Raw genomic sequence first — 17,702 nt, 5'->3', positions numbered from 1 at the left:
AAGGTCAGAAATCCTTGTTTGCAGGTTTGCCCACGTAATTTCGTTTTAGCGGCGTGGAAGTTATGATGTACGTTCAGGCGTAAGAAAGAGGAGCTATATGTAGTTCGGTGCCTTTGACTCTGATCCGGCGGCAGTTAGTAGTTTTCTGGCAATGAAGCTGCGTTGACGAGTGGCAGAGCTTTGTTTACGTTTGTTTCTGTAATCACTGCGCTCTAATCTGGTCTATAGCATGGCGTAAGTAGGTATTATTTTACTTTTTCCCGACTTATCCAAGGTTTGGTTTCTGCGGAAAAAAATGTCTACATAGATTACAGTGCGGCTCTGGTCGTGATGATGTGCAGGTTCGATGGACGCTGAGACTTGTGAAGGATTTACAACAATTAAGAGTCGAGGATACGGGGGCTATATTATGTCGCATGTTCACCGTCACGTTCGCTTTCTTTCTGGTTTCCTGCCATTATGACAGCAGGCCAAAATAAAATTGCAGGAATTGCTTATTCCTTGATTCTTACGACTTGCGAGTTTGAAATTGATGGTCATTTATTTACAAGATGCAGAAAGCGCTCTATCTGATCGCAGCAATTTTGCAAGTCAGTGCCATTTTCTTTTCCTTTTTTTTTATAGCCGCCTCGGTGATTTTATGCACCATTCACTCTTCCCGACTGGCAATCAGAAAGATGATTTATGATAGTACGTCACTATGCTATTAGACGAGAAAGTAGACATTAAACAAGCCTCCCCAGGGCTCAGTAGTACGAGCAGAAAAAGGAGATAATATAATCCATCCGTTTAAAAGTAACCGTAAGAAAAAGCTTCTGATTGCGCAATTTCCACATTTGCGTGTTTGCGTATGCATGTGTGCCTTAAAAGAGAACATTCCCGACAAAGTTTTTTTTTTTTTCGCTCGTATCGAGCAAGGCGACGGGCGGCGACTGCAATTAATATTTAAGTTTCATACTTTGGGAACCTCTTCTCAGGCTTCACCTCTTTCTGATAATGTTTTTTTCGAATTCGCCACAACGAATGAGCGGAAAATACGAACGACGCCTATCGCGTAACAATAACGTGTCACCTTCCATTGTAGTTGGAGCTGCAAGGAGTATCTGCAGACGCCTTCCACTCGCTGCTCGACTACATGTACAGCGGGAAGCTGCATCTGACCTGCCAGAACATCGGCAAGCTCTACGTCACCGCCAGCATTCTCAAGATAGCGAGGGTCAAGAAGAAATGCGCGAAGGTGGGAGTGCTGCAAAGAAGCTTCTTTCTGACAGCTTAGGTCTTAGCAAACGCCTCATCTTTCTTGTTACTGATACTCTCAACGCTGTCCGCAACTCGTCATGAAATAAGCCGAAGGTAAAATGAGCGCGGCAGTCCAGTTCTCATTCCCTTCCATGTTCCTTCTTTCTTTCTTTTTTTTTTTTTTTGCATTTACTAGTGCTGCTATCATATATAAAGTCAGGGCTGTTTGCTCGTAGGCAATACCACTCGACAACTTTGAAAGCAAAGGCGTTGCTTGTGTAACGCAAGAAAGCGGAATAATCATGGAAAAAGTGGTTTATGTGAACATTACAGACAAAATCAAGCAAATTAAGAGGAACAAAATCCCCCGCTTTATTTTCCTGAAATATGGAGATTTTGCGTTACCCGCTGGCTGTGTTTGCCTCAATAACAAGCACTCATGGCTGAGGTTCCATCGAAGCACAAATCACGTTCGCAATCAAGCCGTACGTAGTCGCTATTAGTTATTCTCACATCAACACCACAGTGTCACAAGGCTCAAAATTATCGCAGCTACAAAGGTGATTCAGTTCAGTTCAGTCGTTCAGTCGTGTCCGACTCTTCGTGACCCTATGGACCATGTCACGCCACGCTTTCGGGTCTTTCACCATCTTCCTAACATCACATAACTTCATCTGCAGTGCCTCGAGGATGCCATCTAACCATCGCATTCGCTGCCTACCACTTCTCCGGCGACCCTCAACCTTTCCCAACATCAAATCTTTCTCCAGCGACTCCTCTCTTCTCATCAGATGACCAAAGTAGCTGAGCTTTAACTTTAGAATTTGACCCTCCAATCAGGGTTTATGGTCGACAATATCGACTGATTTGATCTTCTGGCAGTCCAAGGAACTCTCAAGAGTCTTCGCCAGCACCACAGTTCAAATGCGTCAATTCTTCGGCGGTCAGCCTTTTTCACAGTCCAACTCTCGCATCCATACATCACAACTCGAAAGACCATAGCACGAGTTATACGGATCTTGGTTGGCAGACTAATGTCCCTGCTCTTTACTAGGCGGTCAAGGTTAACCATTGCTCTCTTTCCCAGAAGCAGGCGTCTCCTAATTTCATGGCTGCAGTCTCCTTCCGAGGTAATCTTGGAGCCCAAGAAGAGAAAATCTGTCACAGCTTCCACTTGTCCATTGATGCTCCAGGACTTGATAGGGCAAGACGCCATGATCTTTGTCTTTTTAATGTTCAGTTTAAGCCCAAACTTCTCACTCTCTTCTTGTACGCGCATCAGAAGTCTCTTGAGTTCCACTTCACTTTCTGCCATTAAAGTGGTATCATCCGCATATCTAAGGTTTTGATACGTTTTCCAGCAATCTTCACTCCAGCTGAAGACTCGTCCAGACCGGCCTTCCTCACGATGCACTCTACATATAGGTTAAACAGGCAGGGCGACAGTATGCAGCCTTGCCTCACTCCTTTCTCGATCGGGAACCAATCAGTAAGACCATGCCCAGTTCTGACTGTGGCCTCTTGCCCTTCATACAGGTTCCTGAGGAGACAGATGAGGTGAATTGGAACTCCCATCTCTTGGAGAGCTTGCCACAATCTGCTGTGATCTACGCAGTCAAACGCTTTTGCATAATCAATAAAGCAGAAGTAGATGGGTTTCTGGAACTCTCTTGCTTTTTCCATGATCCAGCGAAGGTTGGCAATTTGGTCTCTTGTTCCTCTGCCCTTGCAAAACCCAGCTTGCACGTCCGGAAGCTCCCGATCCACATACTGCTGCAGCCTACCTTGGAGGATTTTCAACATCACCTTGCTAGCATGCGAAATAAGCGCGATCGTGCGGTAGTTGGAACAATCTTTGGCACTGCCTTTCTTTGGGATGGGGATGTAAACCGACCTCCTCCAATCCTGTGGCCACTGCAGGGTTGTCCAAATCTTCTGACATAATGTATGCAGAATGTTAACAGCATCATGGTTGAGGTTTTGAAGCAACTCAGCTGAAATGCCATCAATTCCGCTAGCTTTATTCTTAGCAAGGCTGGCTAAGGCCCATTCAACTTCACTCTTCAGGATGCCCGACTCGAGATCAGTAATCACAACTGTCTTATGTTGGGTTTGCACTTTCGGGTCTTTCTTGTACAGTTCTTCTGTGTATTCCTGCCACCTCTTCTTTATCTCTGGGACTTCAGTGAGGTCCTTGCCTAGTTTGTCCTTTATCACGCCCATCTTAGCACAGAAGCTTCCTTTGATATCTTTGATTGTCTTATACAGAGCTCTTGTGTTCCTTAATTGGCTGTTGTCCTCAACTGCTTGGCACTGTATGTTCAGGAAGGCATTCTTATCTCTCCTTGCTATTTTCTGAAAATCCGCATTGAGAACCTTGTATTTTTCTCTTTCCCCCATAACTTTTGCCATCCTGCTTTCCTCAGCTATTTGCAAAGCCTCTTCAGATAACCAGTTTGCTTTCTTGCATTTCTTTTGCTTTGTAACTACCTTAATAGCAACTTCTTGTATTATATCACGAACATCAGTCCACAGGTGATAGGCCTGTTATATTTTGTTTCATGCAAGGAAAAGTGCATAAAAGTCGGATTAGAGCATTCATGTGGTGCAGCGTGTCAACATCCACAATGATTTGCCAACGGCTCAGTCATGCGGCGCTTTCAAGGTGTCGCTTATGTTTAAAGACTTTTCATTACCGAGTTTTCTATCACCTGGTTGATGGTATGCATGTAAGCGATAGTAGAGTACCCTTTCCTAAAACTTGCTTTATCTTTTGCTTGATTGAAGTCTAAGGTTGTCCTAATTCCGTTAGCCATTACCTTAGTAAATACCTTAATCATAACAGACAGTAAATTGATTGCTGTGCAATTTTTAATGACCTTAGCGTCCCCTTTCTTATGAATGAGCATAATGCTGACGTTCTTTCATGATTCCAGTACCGTCGATGACACCAGTCATTGCGTATATTGAGTGACCAGTTTTCCTAGAACGATATCCCTCTCGTCCTTCAATCAATCTGTAGTTACTTGAACCTCCCCAGCTGCTTTCCCCCCTTGCATAGTTTTAAAGCTTTCTTAACCTCGTCCTGTGTCATTGGCGAAACGTCTGACTGATTTTCACTACTGCAAATCTCACTATTGTCCTGACAAATTCTTCGGCTACTGCATACATCAGTATAGAACTCCTCGGCTACTTTGACTATGCTGTCCATATTTTCCGCCTTGTCCCCCTTAGCGCATACATCTGATCTTTGTGTTTTTGATTATGCCCAATTTTCTTCCCCCCGCCCCTCCTCCCAGGCTGTCCCCGCTCTTTGAGCATGGTAAATTGTTCCCATGTTATACTTCCTTAAGTCGGCCACTCTGCGCTTATTGATTAGCTTTGATATCTTTACTTAGTACAGGCAGTAACCGCAGGTCCGAGCCATGAAAGGGAACTAACTAGGAGAATAAGAGTGGGATGGATCACATTTGGCAAGCACTCGCAGATTATGACTAGCAGCTTACCGGTAACGCTCAAGAGGAAAGTATACAACAGTTGCATCTCACTTGTAATCACCTATGGGGCTGAAACGTGGAGGCTAACCAAGAGGGTTCTACTTAAGCTGAGGACAACGCAGAGGGTTATGGAAATAAAAATGGTACGTGTAACATTAATAGGAAGCGTGCCGATGGGTCAGAGAAATAACTCGAGTTACTGACATTCTAGTAGAAATCAAGAAGTGGGCGTGTTTAGGGCATGCAAGGCGAAGAGACGATAACCGATGGTCGCTTATGGTAACAAACTTAATTCCAAAGGAAGAAAAGCGTAGCAGGGGCGGCAGAAAATTAGGTTAGCGGATGAGGTTAAGAAGTCCGCAGGGGTCGAGTGGATGCAGCTAGCACAGAGCCGGGTTAATTGGAGAAATATGAGAGAGGCCTTCGCCCTGCAGTGGGTGTAGTTCAGGTGATAACGATGATCTAGTTTTATTTGCTGTGACGTGTCTCGCTCTGAACTCGTATCCTTGTTAAACATAGGGTACCGTATATACTAGAGAGAAATATATAATCCTGATATCCTGATCGCCGAAGCAGCCATAAGCTCATTTCATACATGCGACAATCATGGAATGCACCCGATCCTCGTCGAGTCGTACGAATGCCGTAGTGAGAGATAACAAAGTTGACCAAAATCTTCGTTAGCAGCATTTAATTTAAATTTCTCTGCTATATTTGGTTTTGCGATGACCGCAGTCCCATTAGCGTATTTTGTCTATTTCGCCGCCGTTTTTTGGTGACGCTGCTGCGTGGGCTCCTGCAGAATCGAGATAAGAGGCTGGGTTTGCGGAAAATAGAAAAGGGCGCTGTGCCGGAGGCATACACAGCGGGATTTTGCTGAATCAGAGCTATACAATTAACTCAGCTAAAAAGTGAAAACAGCGTCCGAAGCCAACTCCCTTACTTCCAATAACTACCTAGCCTACCAGATTTCCTCTGATGACATTTCCATAATCGCTGTCATCTTTCGGTTACGTTCAGCGCACAGAAAGGACCTCTCCACGTATGATTGTGCACGTAACCTAGAAAAACATGTAAAGAATGCGAGATGATGAAGAAGCTGCACAGCCACCTAAATAAAACAGGCAACGAGATAAGATTGTCAGAGTGTGTTTTTCCCGTCGTGCGGTCGCCGCTCTGACGCTGCCGTCGGACGCAGATCCTGACCAAGTCCCCCTACGACCCAAAGCACGCGGTTTACGTGTACGTGACAGCGCGAAAATACGGCCTCTCATCGGTGTGCAAGCGCGCGCTGAAGCTTCTCCACCACCGGCTGGAGGAGACGGTCACGTGCAAGCAGTTCCTGGACCTGGACGTGAACCAGGTGTGTGAGGTGCTCTCCGGCAATGCTGTGGGCGCCAGGGGCGAGATGGTAATATTTCTGGCGGCGCTGCACTGGCTCAACCACAACTACCTGGAGTGCGAGCCGTACGTGCTGAAGGTGATGCAGTGCGTCCGCTTCGGCACCATGAGCATCGAGGAGCTCCTGTGCTGCCTGCACCCGCCGCTGCTGCCGGGCATCATGGAAATACACGAAGTGCGGGCGCACCTCTTGGCCGCGCTCAGGTATGGCACTTCGGTATTAATCAAAACAAAACAAGCGCCTCCGGCCAAATTATTACCAGCATCACTCGTACAAGTGATTGCACACCGCAGTATTGCTAAGTGAAGCAACCAAAATAATGACAGTACGTGTGCGAGAACTGACCGTAAAATACTGAGCAAGCACCCATCAAAGTTTGTAGGTAATCACGAAATATTGGGGAGGAGGGGAGGCTAGGGGCGTGTGATAGATCTAGGCGGAATGCAGAACGGGCACACGACAGGCTGGGACCTTATTTGGTCTCACGTCCGATCATTAAATTCAAGATGCCGGCCGTCGGAACGAGGGCCCCCAGACAATCGGACATACTCGCATAAGCGCTTGTTCGGTCTTTTAGGACAATTAAAAATTTAAAGAAAAAGAAGAGAGGAAAGAGGGGGGCTTGTTCGAGCATGACCGTGCACACCACTGACAACCTGTGGCTACACTCCAACTTTCCTCATGACTCTGCGCAGCCGTATCATTGATGCTCGCGTGATACCGTTAAAAATCATGCCGGCTCTATATTCGTAATGTGCAGGTTAGGCGGACGCTATCAGTGCTAATGACACTTTTCTCATCTTCTCCAACTTTGTGTGTTTTAACTAGGTACAAATCGTGAAACAAAAAAGGCGTGATTTATTACAGAAACTTAGGGTAACAATTAAGCTCCGCCTTTAGGGCTATGATGCGACAACCTTAATGACTTACACCGGCTCCACTTTACATTGTCCTCGTTCGCGTACAAACATCTTTTCACTCAATTGGTAGCTCATCCCTTAATCTGATCTGCTATTATCTCGCACATACTCACTTGCATACAGTTGTAAGGTACCATATTATATGAAAGCATCCGACATAGATACGTGGCCTAACGGAAGGATGTCTGCCAAAGCGTCCATGTCACGTGATATAGTGACGTCAGACAAGCCACCGCCTAATCATTTCCCGCCACGTTAACTGCTAACAACCACCCGCTAGAGGCACGCCCACGCCGCCGACGCTGTATTTTCTGGACAAAAGCGCTATACCTCGAGAGTTAAGTTAAGCCTACCGGGTTTGCTTACTCGCAGCATCCTTCCATTTCATTCCTCCGCTGAAAGTGTTTCTAAGCGAGACTATCATTCTATTGTAAGTGATCCTTGCGCCCGCATCTTGGGAGAGCTGCTGCCCTGAGCAAAACCGATCTCGTGACGCAACCAGAAATATACATTCTTTCAGAGAAAACTAAAACCTATTTAATGCCTCCCGCTCGGTGACCAGATATTGTCATTACTATCAAATCGCTCCAGAAGGCAACAGGTTTGAGTGTTTATCCTACGTATTGATAGACACCAAAGGAAAGGACCCAGCGTTTCGCATAAAGTAAGTTTTGTATTCTCTGGAGTAACTTTACAAATCATGGTGCAGCATTACAGAATCAGAACATTTACATCTTCCACTTGAATCTTGTACGATAGACAGCTACGCAGATAAGAGCTCAATCTGTTGCCTTCGTACTCAATTTGTTGCCGCCGCGTTACAATAGTTTAAATCATATTCGTAGGCTACCCATCTGGAACCGTGTAAAGCGTAAAATGATCAGACATGAGGCTGTGTTAGGCCCGTTTTGTTTGAAACTTGATCGAAAGAAAACCATTTCAGCAGATAGAAGCTGCATTTTCCGAGACCACATTTCTTAATTTTCTCTCCGTGACATACATAAAAGCGAGATAAACGATTAACTGACAGATCGGGCGCGGGAGTCGTTGAAATGTCGAAAGGTTGCACTGCCATTTCCACCCTGTGCATATGACATACGAATTGCTGGTGTCTCTAATCAGGTATGTAACAATTCATCACCGTGACGCCGCGAGAGTGAGAAATCGCTCTGCAGCACGCTCTCTTAAGATAATTGAATGGTAGGTTAAAGTTGTTTTCGTTTCACCTTCTGTAGTCCCATACGTAATAGGAGCACACTGACTGGTCGAGGCGACATTGTGCGCCAAATAAGGTTGTGTCAGCCTTCTTTGCATCTTTCTTCACTTGTACATACCCTTGTCGCCATCCCGAGGCGCCTCCAGATACGGCATCTCTTGCCTTGCCGTCTCGACCTGGCCTTCTTCCACAGTATATACATCTGTACTTTTCAAATCTGCGTTTCGTTATCTCTTAATATACGATAAGCATAGAAAATACCGAGGAAAACTTTTTCCGGAACTATTTTGCCAAATATGAATCACGCGTTAGTCTGAAAATGGTGTCTCGAAAATACTGATTCTTTCGCAGAAGCCACCCTTCCAGAACGGCGCCGTTAGCAAAGTTTTGTGAATATGCCTCTGGCAGGCGATAATTGGCAAGAGACATAGCCAGGAAGTGCACCCAATGGTGCTACACCCAGGAAGTTATTGGTCGTATGGCTATGTGACGACACGACACCGCATGACGTAGCTTAAATGACAGGGGCTACCAACTGGGGCGGCTCCTTTGAAATGAAAGGGTGCGATGAGAACCGAATTACCTGGACCATTGGATGCCGGATCAGGCACGCTACTTCGAGCCACGCAGACACGGCTCCTTTAAAGTGGGTCTTAATATTGATATGTGGCGACAAGCGAGAAGACGGCACAACATTGCGATAGGGTGGGTGAAAGATCATTTAATGGCTAGCCTAGGGTGAGGGCAACCTCTCGCGCAACTGCCATCTTCTTCGCAACTTTTCCCGGGGCCCCCGAGCGATCGTCCCGATCGGTTGCTTAAGTCGAGAATGACGTGACGGTAAATATGACGAAGGAAAGAAGAGAATGATTTGCTTGCCACTTGCTTGGAAGATCCGCTTGGAAGATCCGCTTGCCCAGGAGCTTTTCAACCATCCGCCATCAAAGCATCCATGGGACCGATGGCTCAGGGTCGCGTCGGACGGCTTGGGCAGGGGTTCCGTATTCGTGTCCTTCTAGTCCTTGATCTGTTCGCGGCTCTGGTCAGTTCATGTGTGCGACTTGACTTCAGATCCGGGCCGGGGGCGGGGTGGCGGCACTCGCGGCTCGCCGTGTCTGGGCAGAAAGGGCTCAGTGTAGCTGTGCGGCAAAATCCACGGGCTCTCGGCCGATGGTCTCGCGGATATGTCTGCAAGTCAAGGATAGAGATAACGTATGGATCAGAACTCATAACTGGCGGAACCCCACCGTGATGCTGGCAAACGTCATTTTCTATTTGTCCGGCACAGCCAGGCCACGGTACTACACCCACGAGGACGAATTAGCGAGTTGGGAGATCTACAAGTAAAAGCTTCACGCTCTCCTCGGCCCACCCGGTGCTTTGAAGCTCGCGGACAAAATACACCCTAAGTTGCGTGCGCAGTCCTCCACTGAAAGTTACGTCACCTACATTCAAGGCATGCTAGCCTTATGCCGCCAGGTTCACACCGCCACCCTCAGAATCGGAAGAGGTGGACCACATCTTAAAAGGGATTGCGGAGGATGTTTTCAATTTACTCATCTGCAAGAGCTGTGATACCGTGGATGTCCTCATTAAGAAGTGTCGTCTCTTTGTGCAAGTAAAGGGCTCGCGCATATTTCAACAGTTCAACGACTTCCCCATACGGCTGTAACATCTTCGTGTGTTACACAGCACCTACCAGCCAGCTCAACTCCCGCTTCACCCCTTAATGTCACTGACAGTCATATGGATCGTTCACCGCGAAACGGAGGCCTGGGCACCTGCGCTAACCCAACTCACCGTCCTTTACCCCCCGTCGCCCGATGTTCCTCAAATTCAGGCCGCTGTGCGTGAAGAGCTTGCACACTTGGACCCCTCGCCTGCTGTCTGTTCCATCGCAAACCCCAGCGTCCGAGTGCCCAGCATCTCTACCAAAATGCCACCAGGTGGCAGGCGAGTAGACGGCACAAGAGGGAGACAGGGTGAAAGATGATCTAATAGCTGGCCTAACTTGAGGGCTTCTCTCGCTTCACTGCCGATGTTCTTCGCAACGATATTGTAGCAGTACTGAAGGCGATTAAAAATAGGAGCGGAGGACAACGGTGACAACGTCGGCCTGAACTCTCATGCCGGACGCAGTTGCCCTTTCTCGGAGTCTTATTTCTCTTCTGTTGATTTGCGATCGAGGTATTTGCAGATTCGGATGGGCCCTGCCGAAAATGAAAAAAAAAAGCATTTATTGCGCCACACGGCCTATTTGAATTTCACGGGATTCCCTCCGGCCTCTGTAATGCGCAGGCCACATTTCAACGGTTTAGTGACATGATACTCCTTAATATCTAGAAAGAAATTTGAATGCGTTACTTAGACGACGTCGTTATTTTTGTCCGGACCTTTGCCGAGCGTAACCAGCGAGTCGCTATTGTTCTGGACTGCATGCAAAAGGCTGGGATTATCTTCTATCCAAAAAAGTCCCATTTTGGTGAACGTCAAGCGCTGGTATGGACATCTCGTTGACCGCGAAGGCGTCATGCCTGATCCACAGAAGACTGTGGCAGTTGCTTAATTCCAATCACCCCATACTCAAAAACAGTTCCGCGGTGTTTGGCGACTGTGTTCTTACTTTCGACCGCTCATCGCACGATCTGCTGACGCCGTCTACCCTCTCGCATCCCTTCTTCAAAAGGGCGTTTCTCTCGATTGGACCACAGACTGGGACTCCTCTGCTTACCAGCTGAAGTTCCTACTTACGTTGCATCCAATTCTCCTACATGTCAACCTCATCCGCTCCTATGGAAGTCTACACCGACGAGAGTTCTATTGATGTCGATTATGTACTTGTGCAACGTTCGGAAACAGGCGAGCAAGTAACTGCGTATGCTAGCCGTTCCTTCAGCAAACCTTAGCTAAGAGCGCTCTTACGGATCAGGAGTTCCTGGCCCCAGTTTTTGCCGTGCAGCGATTCCGGTGCAACCTCTATGTTGACGCAATTTCACGGTTGGGACAAACTATCATGTCCTGCGCTGGTTCGTCAATCTTCGTGGCTCGTCTGGTCGTCTTGCACGCTGGGCGGTTCTAGGAGTACGACTTTCTGGAGTACGGCTATGCTATTTCGTACAAGAGCGGCCGCAAACACGCTGATGCAGACTGCATTTCGCGCCCTCCTGTTTCAACGACCGAATCTGACCCTTCATACGACGGAGCAAAAAAGTGCTGAGTTGCACAAAGTGCCAGCGGCACAATCACCCTACCTCAACATCACAGGACCAGCTTGCTTGCTTGTGAAACGTTTCATTTCTTGCAATCAAAGAGGGCGCGAGCAGGCGACGATGGTGAACGCCGGCCTCACTTGATCAGCAGCCCCAGTCCTGGCCACCGCAAGTGCCAGCCGCCTCGCGAGCGCGGCGGGCCAGGGCCTTTTGGGCTCCGACCGGCGAGCACCAGAGGAGGATGGCCTGCTAAGCCACTTCAGTGCGGATGGATACTCCATCCCATGACTTCGCCATATAGTGCATTTGAGAAAGTCGGAATCGACCTTATAGGTACCTTCCTGAAGTCTTCCAACGGAAATCGTTGGATCGTGGTTTGACCCGCTAATGTAAAACACGCGCTCTTCCTTCGGTCAAAGCTCACTACATATTCCTGTTCCTGTTCCTGTTTCGCTCCGTCAGCCACGGACCTCTGCGAGCTATCATCAGTGACCGAGAACGCTATAGGTTACGGCAGATGTTGTGGAAGAGCTCCTCAATGTACAGTACTCACGGATTGAAATAGGACATTCGGAGCGCGTGGCCGTCGCTGAATGCAAGGCAGTGTGGTAAACAGGCCGGCTTATTGGCGACCGGAAGGAGCAGTTCTGCTTCTTAGATGTTCTCCCCCTCGCGCTATACCACAATGCAGCACCTTGGTTCGATGAACATCCCCGGGCGGCGCTGCATGCAGCGACGGCCACGCGCTCCGAGTGTCCTATTTCAATCCGTGAGTACTGTACGTCGTATTTCCGACAGTCAACACCATGTTACCCTCAAATCAACGGTATGACGGAGCGCACAACCGCCCACTCGTCAACATGCTCCCCATGTACTGTACATCGAATCAGACCACAAGGACTGGAATACCATCCTGCTGTTTATAAAGTTTGCCTTAAACCCTGCTACTCATAAGATGACCGCCTACAGGCCGTTATTACTTCCTGTGTACATGCCCCTCGGTATTCTCTAGACACCATTCTTCCAAATTTCGTCCATGACAAGCCATTCACCATCAAAACTCTTTGTCGGGCAGAAGCTCGCCGTCTCGCCCGTTTGCGGTTCACAAAAGCGTTCCAAAGCTTTGTACGCCCCTAGAGAGTTAGTGCGGCTTTGGCGGCTTCTGTTTAAGCGTGGCTTAGCGCAGAAGATTTTGGGGCATTACTCCGGCCCTTACGTCGTGATTCACCTCGTCAGTAACCTGAACTACAGAATAGCGCCCACGACCACAAGTGCATGGTCGTCGCTCAGCCACAACCGAAGTCACCCTTGTCGACCGGATGAAGGCGTGTCACTCCCGTGCGAAGGAATAGCTACCTCGCTTAGTGGGCTCCCCCCTTGGGGGAGCCCGTTATACTACGTGGCACGGGCAGAGGCTCTTTATTTTTCTTTCCTTTTCATGCCTCAAAATAATATATGTCCAAGGGGGGATTTACCTAGTGGCACGGGCAGAGGCATATTATTTTCTATTACGTTTGGTAGGCTCACCATAATATATGTCCAAGGGGGGAAATGTAGCAGTCCTGAAGATGAAAGTAAAATGAGGAATGATGGAAAAGGACATCTACATTGAGGAACTCTCATGCCGGAGGCGCTGCCATTCGCCAACTGAACTCTGCCTTCTGCATTAGTTCAGCGCTCCGCCCATAAACCCCCGATATGTCTATGTGTGTGTATATATATATATATATATATATATATATATATATATATATATATATATATATATATATGGCATGAACTTTCGCAAAATGAGGCAGCAGAAGACTTTACACTAATGAGTGTGCGTGAGATAATAGAAAGAGAATCAGAAATTATTGATGTGCATGTATTCAAACGAGAATCCGCAGGGATTCGCAGATGGGAGCCATTGACGCTGTAGCGTCCTTTCCTTTCAGACGGAGCTGAAGTTTTTCCCTGTCTTTTTATATTTTCATCCGAGCTTGCTCTTATCCGCTATAAACAACCCGTTTACTTCAATGTTTATGCTGCTGCAAGCCTGTCTTCGTTTCAAGATCAGGAATAAGCGCGTAGTCTTATCAAACGTGTGTTCGGAGCAGTGAGGCACTCGCTTACTATATCTGTGACGGCACTGACTGCAGCCTATTTGTATAAAGTCGTCCACTCTTAGAAAACGACCATTCTCTTCGAGTATATCGAAACCTGAAGGTGGTGCCACATAGCTTAAATCCACGACCGGGTCGGACCATAACCTATGTTTTTCATGCGCGGTCATTTTCTCCTGAGCAGCAGTTCAAGATTGTAGTCTAGACTGCCAGGTTACGAGCGCTGCTTTGCAAGGGGCACAATATTCGCCGCAGGGAAGCGATTTTCCTCAAGAAATCACTCACGTCGCAAGACTCCCGTTTCATTCGCTGCGCTTGGTTCTGCGCAGGTTCTACGTAGCGATCTGCGATTGCGATTCTTGTCATGCGATGCGAGCGCCACATTGCAGAGATGAGATGAGCTCGTGCATCCATTGCTGCGGGCACCTATTTTTGTCGATCCACGCGAAGCGTTGTTCGCAAAGGAGGCCTCACCCAATCAAGTTGCCTAATGCTCGCTGGAAGAGGCGATTCGACACCGCCGCGAGGCGCATCTACTTCACTCCTACGCCCGACACGTTCACAAGGAGCAGCACAATACTGGAGAGACTTTTCATTAAGGTTTTTTTTTGCCCAAGTTCAATGCATATATAATGTTTGCGTGTTTTCAACGATCATTTTAGGCTGGAGACATGCCCCTTTATATGTCTGCGTTTCGAACTCGATCTGCAGGTGCGCTGCTTCCAGTACAGGTCACCGCGATTGCAGCAACGTACAAAGTACTTCTTCTTAGTGAGCACATAATTATACTTTCCTTTCCTCCCCTACATTCACAAAATATTCAAGTATTGCCAGTTTTCAGTTACAGAAAAACTTTTAAGTTTTAAGTTAATGTGGTCCTAAGGAGACTCAGTCTATGAGGGGAGTCGTTCTGTGGTTATTTAACTTGGACTGAAATCGAACAGTGCAAGCTTGATTTTGACCTCCATCGAAAACCGGTCGCCGTGGCCGAGATTTGGCTCAGCGTCCTTGAGTTCAGCAGTCTAGCACCCTAATCACTCAGCCACCGCGGCGGTTAGTTGCAGTTAACCGTGCACATCGCCATATCTCTGCCAATTGAGCTGCCGACCATACAAACACGGATTGTTGTTCGCTACATGAAATAGCGGCTGTTTAATTTTTTCATATGAGGCAGTCGACCTCTGGAGATCTGTGATGCCATCTCCATCACTGCTGTAGCAGACGACATATGTCAATGCAGTCGAAAATTGGGTGATTTGGACAGCAAGCGGCATAAAAGCGCTTACTTGTTTCGAGTTAGGCAATTAAAATTTCACTATTACAGACTTTAATTGCTGGCAGAAGATGCGAGATTTTCGTGCGCGTGCCGTAGGAATATCAGCATAATCGTTGGAAAGCACATCCCTTAAACAACATGCGGTCGCTATCGGCTCACACTAGTGGCCGCTATTTCGCCACAGCTTAGGGCTCACCGAAGGAGCACTATTCCTTCTTCCACCGTGGCCTTGAGTGCGACGGTCAGCATACTTTCATCTCGGCGTCTATGACCGGGCACAGATAATATAAGAGGCTATGGTCGGGTGCAATGGCGCTTTGAAGATAGCGACTGGGTTCAAACTAAGAGTAGAAAATCACGTAAGTACATTGAGTTTGACCAACGGAAGATGTTTGAAAAGATATCTTGATCAACGTTCGCTGCTCGCGTTTCCACAATTACAACACCACCACCGCTGCTCAGTCATAGATACAAAATGTCATTGTGTTTTTATGGGAGCAGCGGTATATATTTAAGCGAGCTGACAGACGCTCTGTGCGTTCGCGCTCTGTGTGCTCGAGTGCAGGTTGTTTAATACGGCGGTCACTATTTTCAGCTACAAGGTTGCAGGCATGTACAACCAGCAGCATCTCTTCCCTACGCCTCAACTCAAGCCGCGGTACTTCAAGCTCGATGGACCGGTCATGCTTTGGGTAAGGTCGTTTTCTGCCATTGAGCATAAAACAGTAGCTAAATGTAACAAAATTAAATCGTTCATGAAAGCAGCTCATGGCAAATAATCATCAGCTACCAAAGTGACATCAGTCATTCCCGCAGCGAGGATTTCGCAGTTTACGCGAGGCTGAGCAACAGCTGCTTTAAGGCGAAAGCCTTATATGTATCATACAACTCAGAACATATCACCGGAAGTAGTAGCACCGGAGGTCACGTGACTGGACGTGACGTCGCGATTCTAAAATAGCTGTATAGCGTGTGAGGTCGTAGCGTGTAGTAACGAGCGATAATAAAGACCGAATATCCCATCGAGCCTAGCTGCTTGCTCCATATCTGTCGTGGCCACCACCTGTCACAGTTGCTACTGCGAACGACGAACGGCATGTTCAACAGATACTCCTGTGGCAAAACCCCTCCCCCCTTGCTGCCTCTGGCGCGCCAATCATTCATTAGACATCGCTAATAACGGACCTCCATGTTATGCCAGATTTGATTTCTTTGGTATCAAAATTTCGACGATGCAACCATTCTTCGAGCAGAGTTCTAGGTTCTCTCATACCATTTCGCTGCCTAATTGTGAGGCATCTGCTAAGCTCCTTAGTGATACGGATTCGAGCCTCGATACGTGCCTCCATTTGCATTTCCTAAGCAGCGATGTGACGTATTTGAATAGGGTCATAATTTCACAGGAGGAGCTGCACGCAGAGCAGGAGGAAAGAAGACACAGAGGCGATTATATCATGAAAACAAGTTCAGTTAATAAAACAAATTGTGTTACTGGTGTCGGTGCCGTCATCCGAAAGTGTAGGGGTTCTGTTGATCAGTTTCTCGAGGTCGACACTTACTCGTGTGAAAATTCCTACGCCGGAGGTTGAGCGGTCGATGCAGGATGGTTAATTGCTTGATCGGCGCAATGGACAGGTTGGCCAAGCTCCTCCGGGTCTCGAGCGTCGCCAGCTTCGGAACAAAGTTTTCGAGTGCTCGCGAACATCTCCTACGGCGATTATTCTTCACTTCGTGTCCAATGCCTGCGCCTTTCGCCTCTCGCCGAGGGCTGTATTCTTAATCGCACTCACAAAGTTTAACGCGGATTTACCTACATGATATTTTGACGTGGAAGTTTTCTCTCTCTCGCTGGCTTCCTGGCTGACTTACGTGAAACCTGAGACATGGCGGTTTGACACGACGGCCATGGACTGGGCAGGGTTCCTATAGGAACGATCGTCCCTGCTTTAGCGTTTTGAAAAATGACTGCATATACATGGACATCACTGGCTTGCCTGTATCCTTCCCCACGATGTATTTTGGGAAGTAATAGGAGTGGAGGGCGGGAGCTGTAAGGCGGCTGAGAAAAAAGGAAGCACTTCACATGTGCTCTGTGAAGTTTCATCCTTTCCGGCGACTATTCAGCTGCAACGGCCAAGATTGTGAGTGACTCGGGCGGCGTACACAACAGGATCACGAGGAACCATGGTTCCCGGGAATGTTATCGCATTTTTCGCCACTTCTCAAACTTTGTCTCGCGGCAGACGTGGGATATGCAGGCCTAACCGGCGTTCCACCGAGCTAGGCTTACTCAGGTGGTTGAAGCGGTGGCGTTCCCTATTTGAAATCCAAATCGAACAGACGCGGCGTGCGGACGAGACCGTAAGGTATTCGCCGTGGTAATGGATAGAAAAGGGCAAGCGGTTACGGCAGACACAATCAGAACCAGAGCGGCCTAGCCGGTGGAAGAAGTTGCAATAGCACTGACGCTTGAGCGCGGAAGCAACATTCCTAATTACCGATAACAAAACAGCTATCCTAAATTTTGGTAAAGGCATGATCTTATCCCTAGCGGTGCAAATTTCAGCATTTTGAGAGCAATGAAGCCCATCAGATGCCGGCACATGCCTCTATTCAAGGTAATGAGGCAGCACGCAATCTAGTACGAGGTACTTACCGCCGGACTGGTTCAGAACCGCTCGACCAACAGATCGGAAAGCGCATGGTGAACACAGGCCGCTACCGCCACAGACCCGTCGCTGCGTAATAAATATGCGATACCTGGAGGGGACTCTAAACCTATACATATCCACATCCAGTTCCCGTGAACGCATTGTTTCCACAAATAAGATTGGATCA

General features: G+C 47.8%; 1 protein-coding gene across 1 annotated transcript in view; it reads left to right on the top strand.

Moving 5' to 3' along the window:
- The first annotated feature begins 1,120 nt into the window (after positions 1 to 1,120).
- LOC146193999 (kelch repeat and BTB domain-containing protein 8-like) overlaps positions 1,121 to 17,702 on the top strand; it is a 53,605-nt gene continuing 37,023 nt past the window's right edge. The window contains exons 1-3 of the mRNA XM_084600146.1: positions 1,121 to 1,237; positions 5,935 to 6,341; positions 15,460 to 15,556. Coding sequence (XP_084456272.1) covers positions 1,136 to 1,237; positions 5,935 to 6,341; positions 15,460 to 15,556 — 606 coding nt within the window. The 5' untranslated portion in view covers positions 1,121 to 1,135. The remainder of the gene's footprint in view (positions 1,238 to 5,934; positions 6,342 to 15,459; positions 15,557 to 17,702) is intronic.

This window comes from Amblyomma maculatum, chromosome 4 (assembly GCF_055883805.1).
Source record: "Amblyomma maculatum isolate TAMU_Amacu chromosome 4, ASM5588380v1, whole genome shotgun sequence".
Classification (NCBI taxonomy): Eukaryota; Metazoa; Arthropoda; class Arachnida; order Ixodida; family Ixodidae; genus Amblyomma; species Amblyomma maculatum.
The sequence above is the reverse complement of the archived record's forward strand: the minus strand, read 5'-3'. Positions and strand labels throughout refer to the sequence as shown.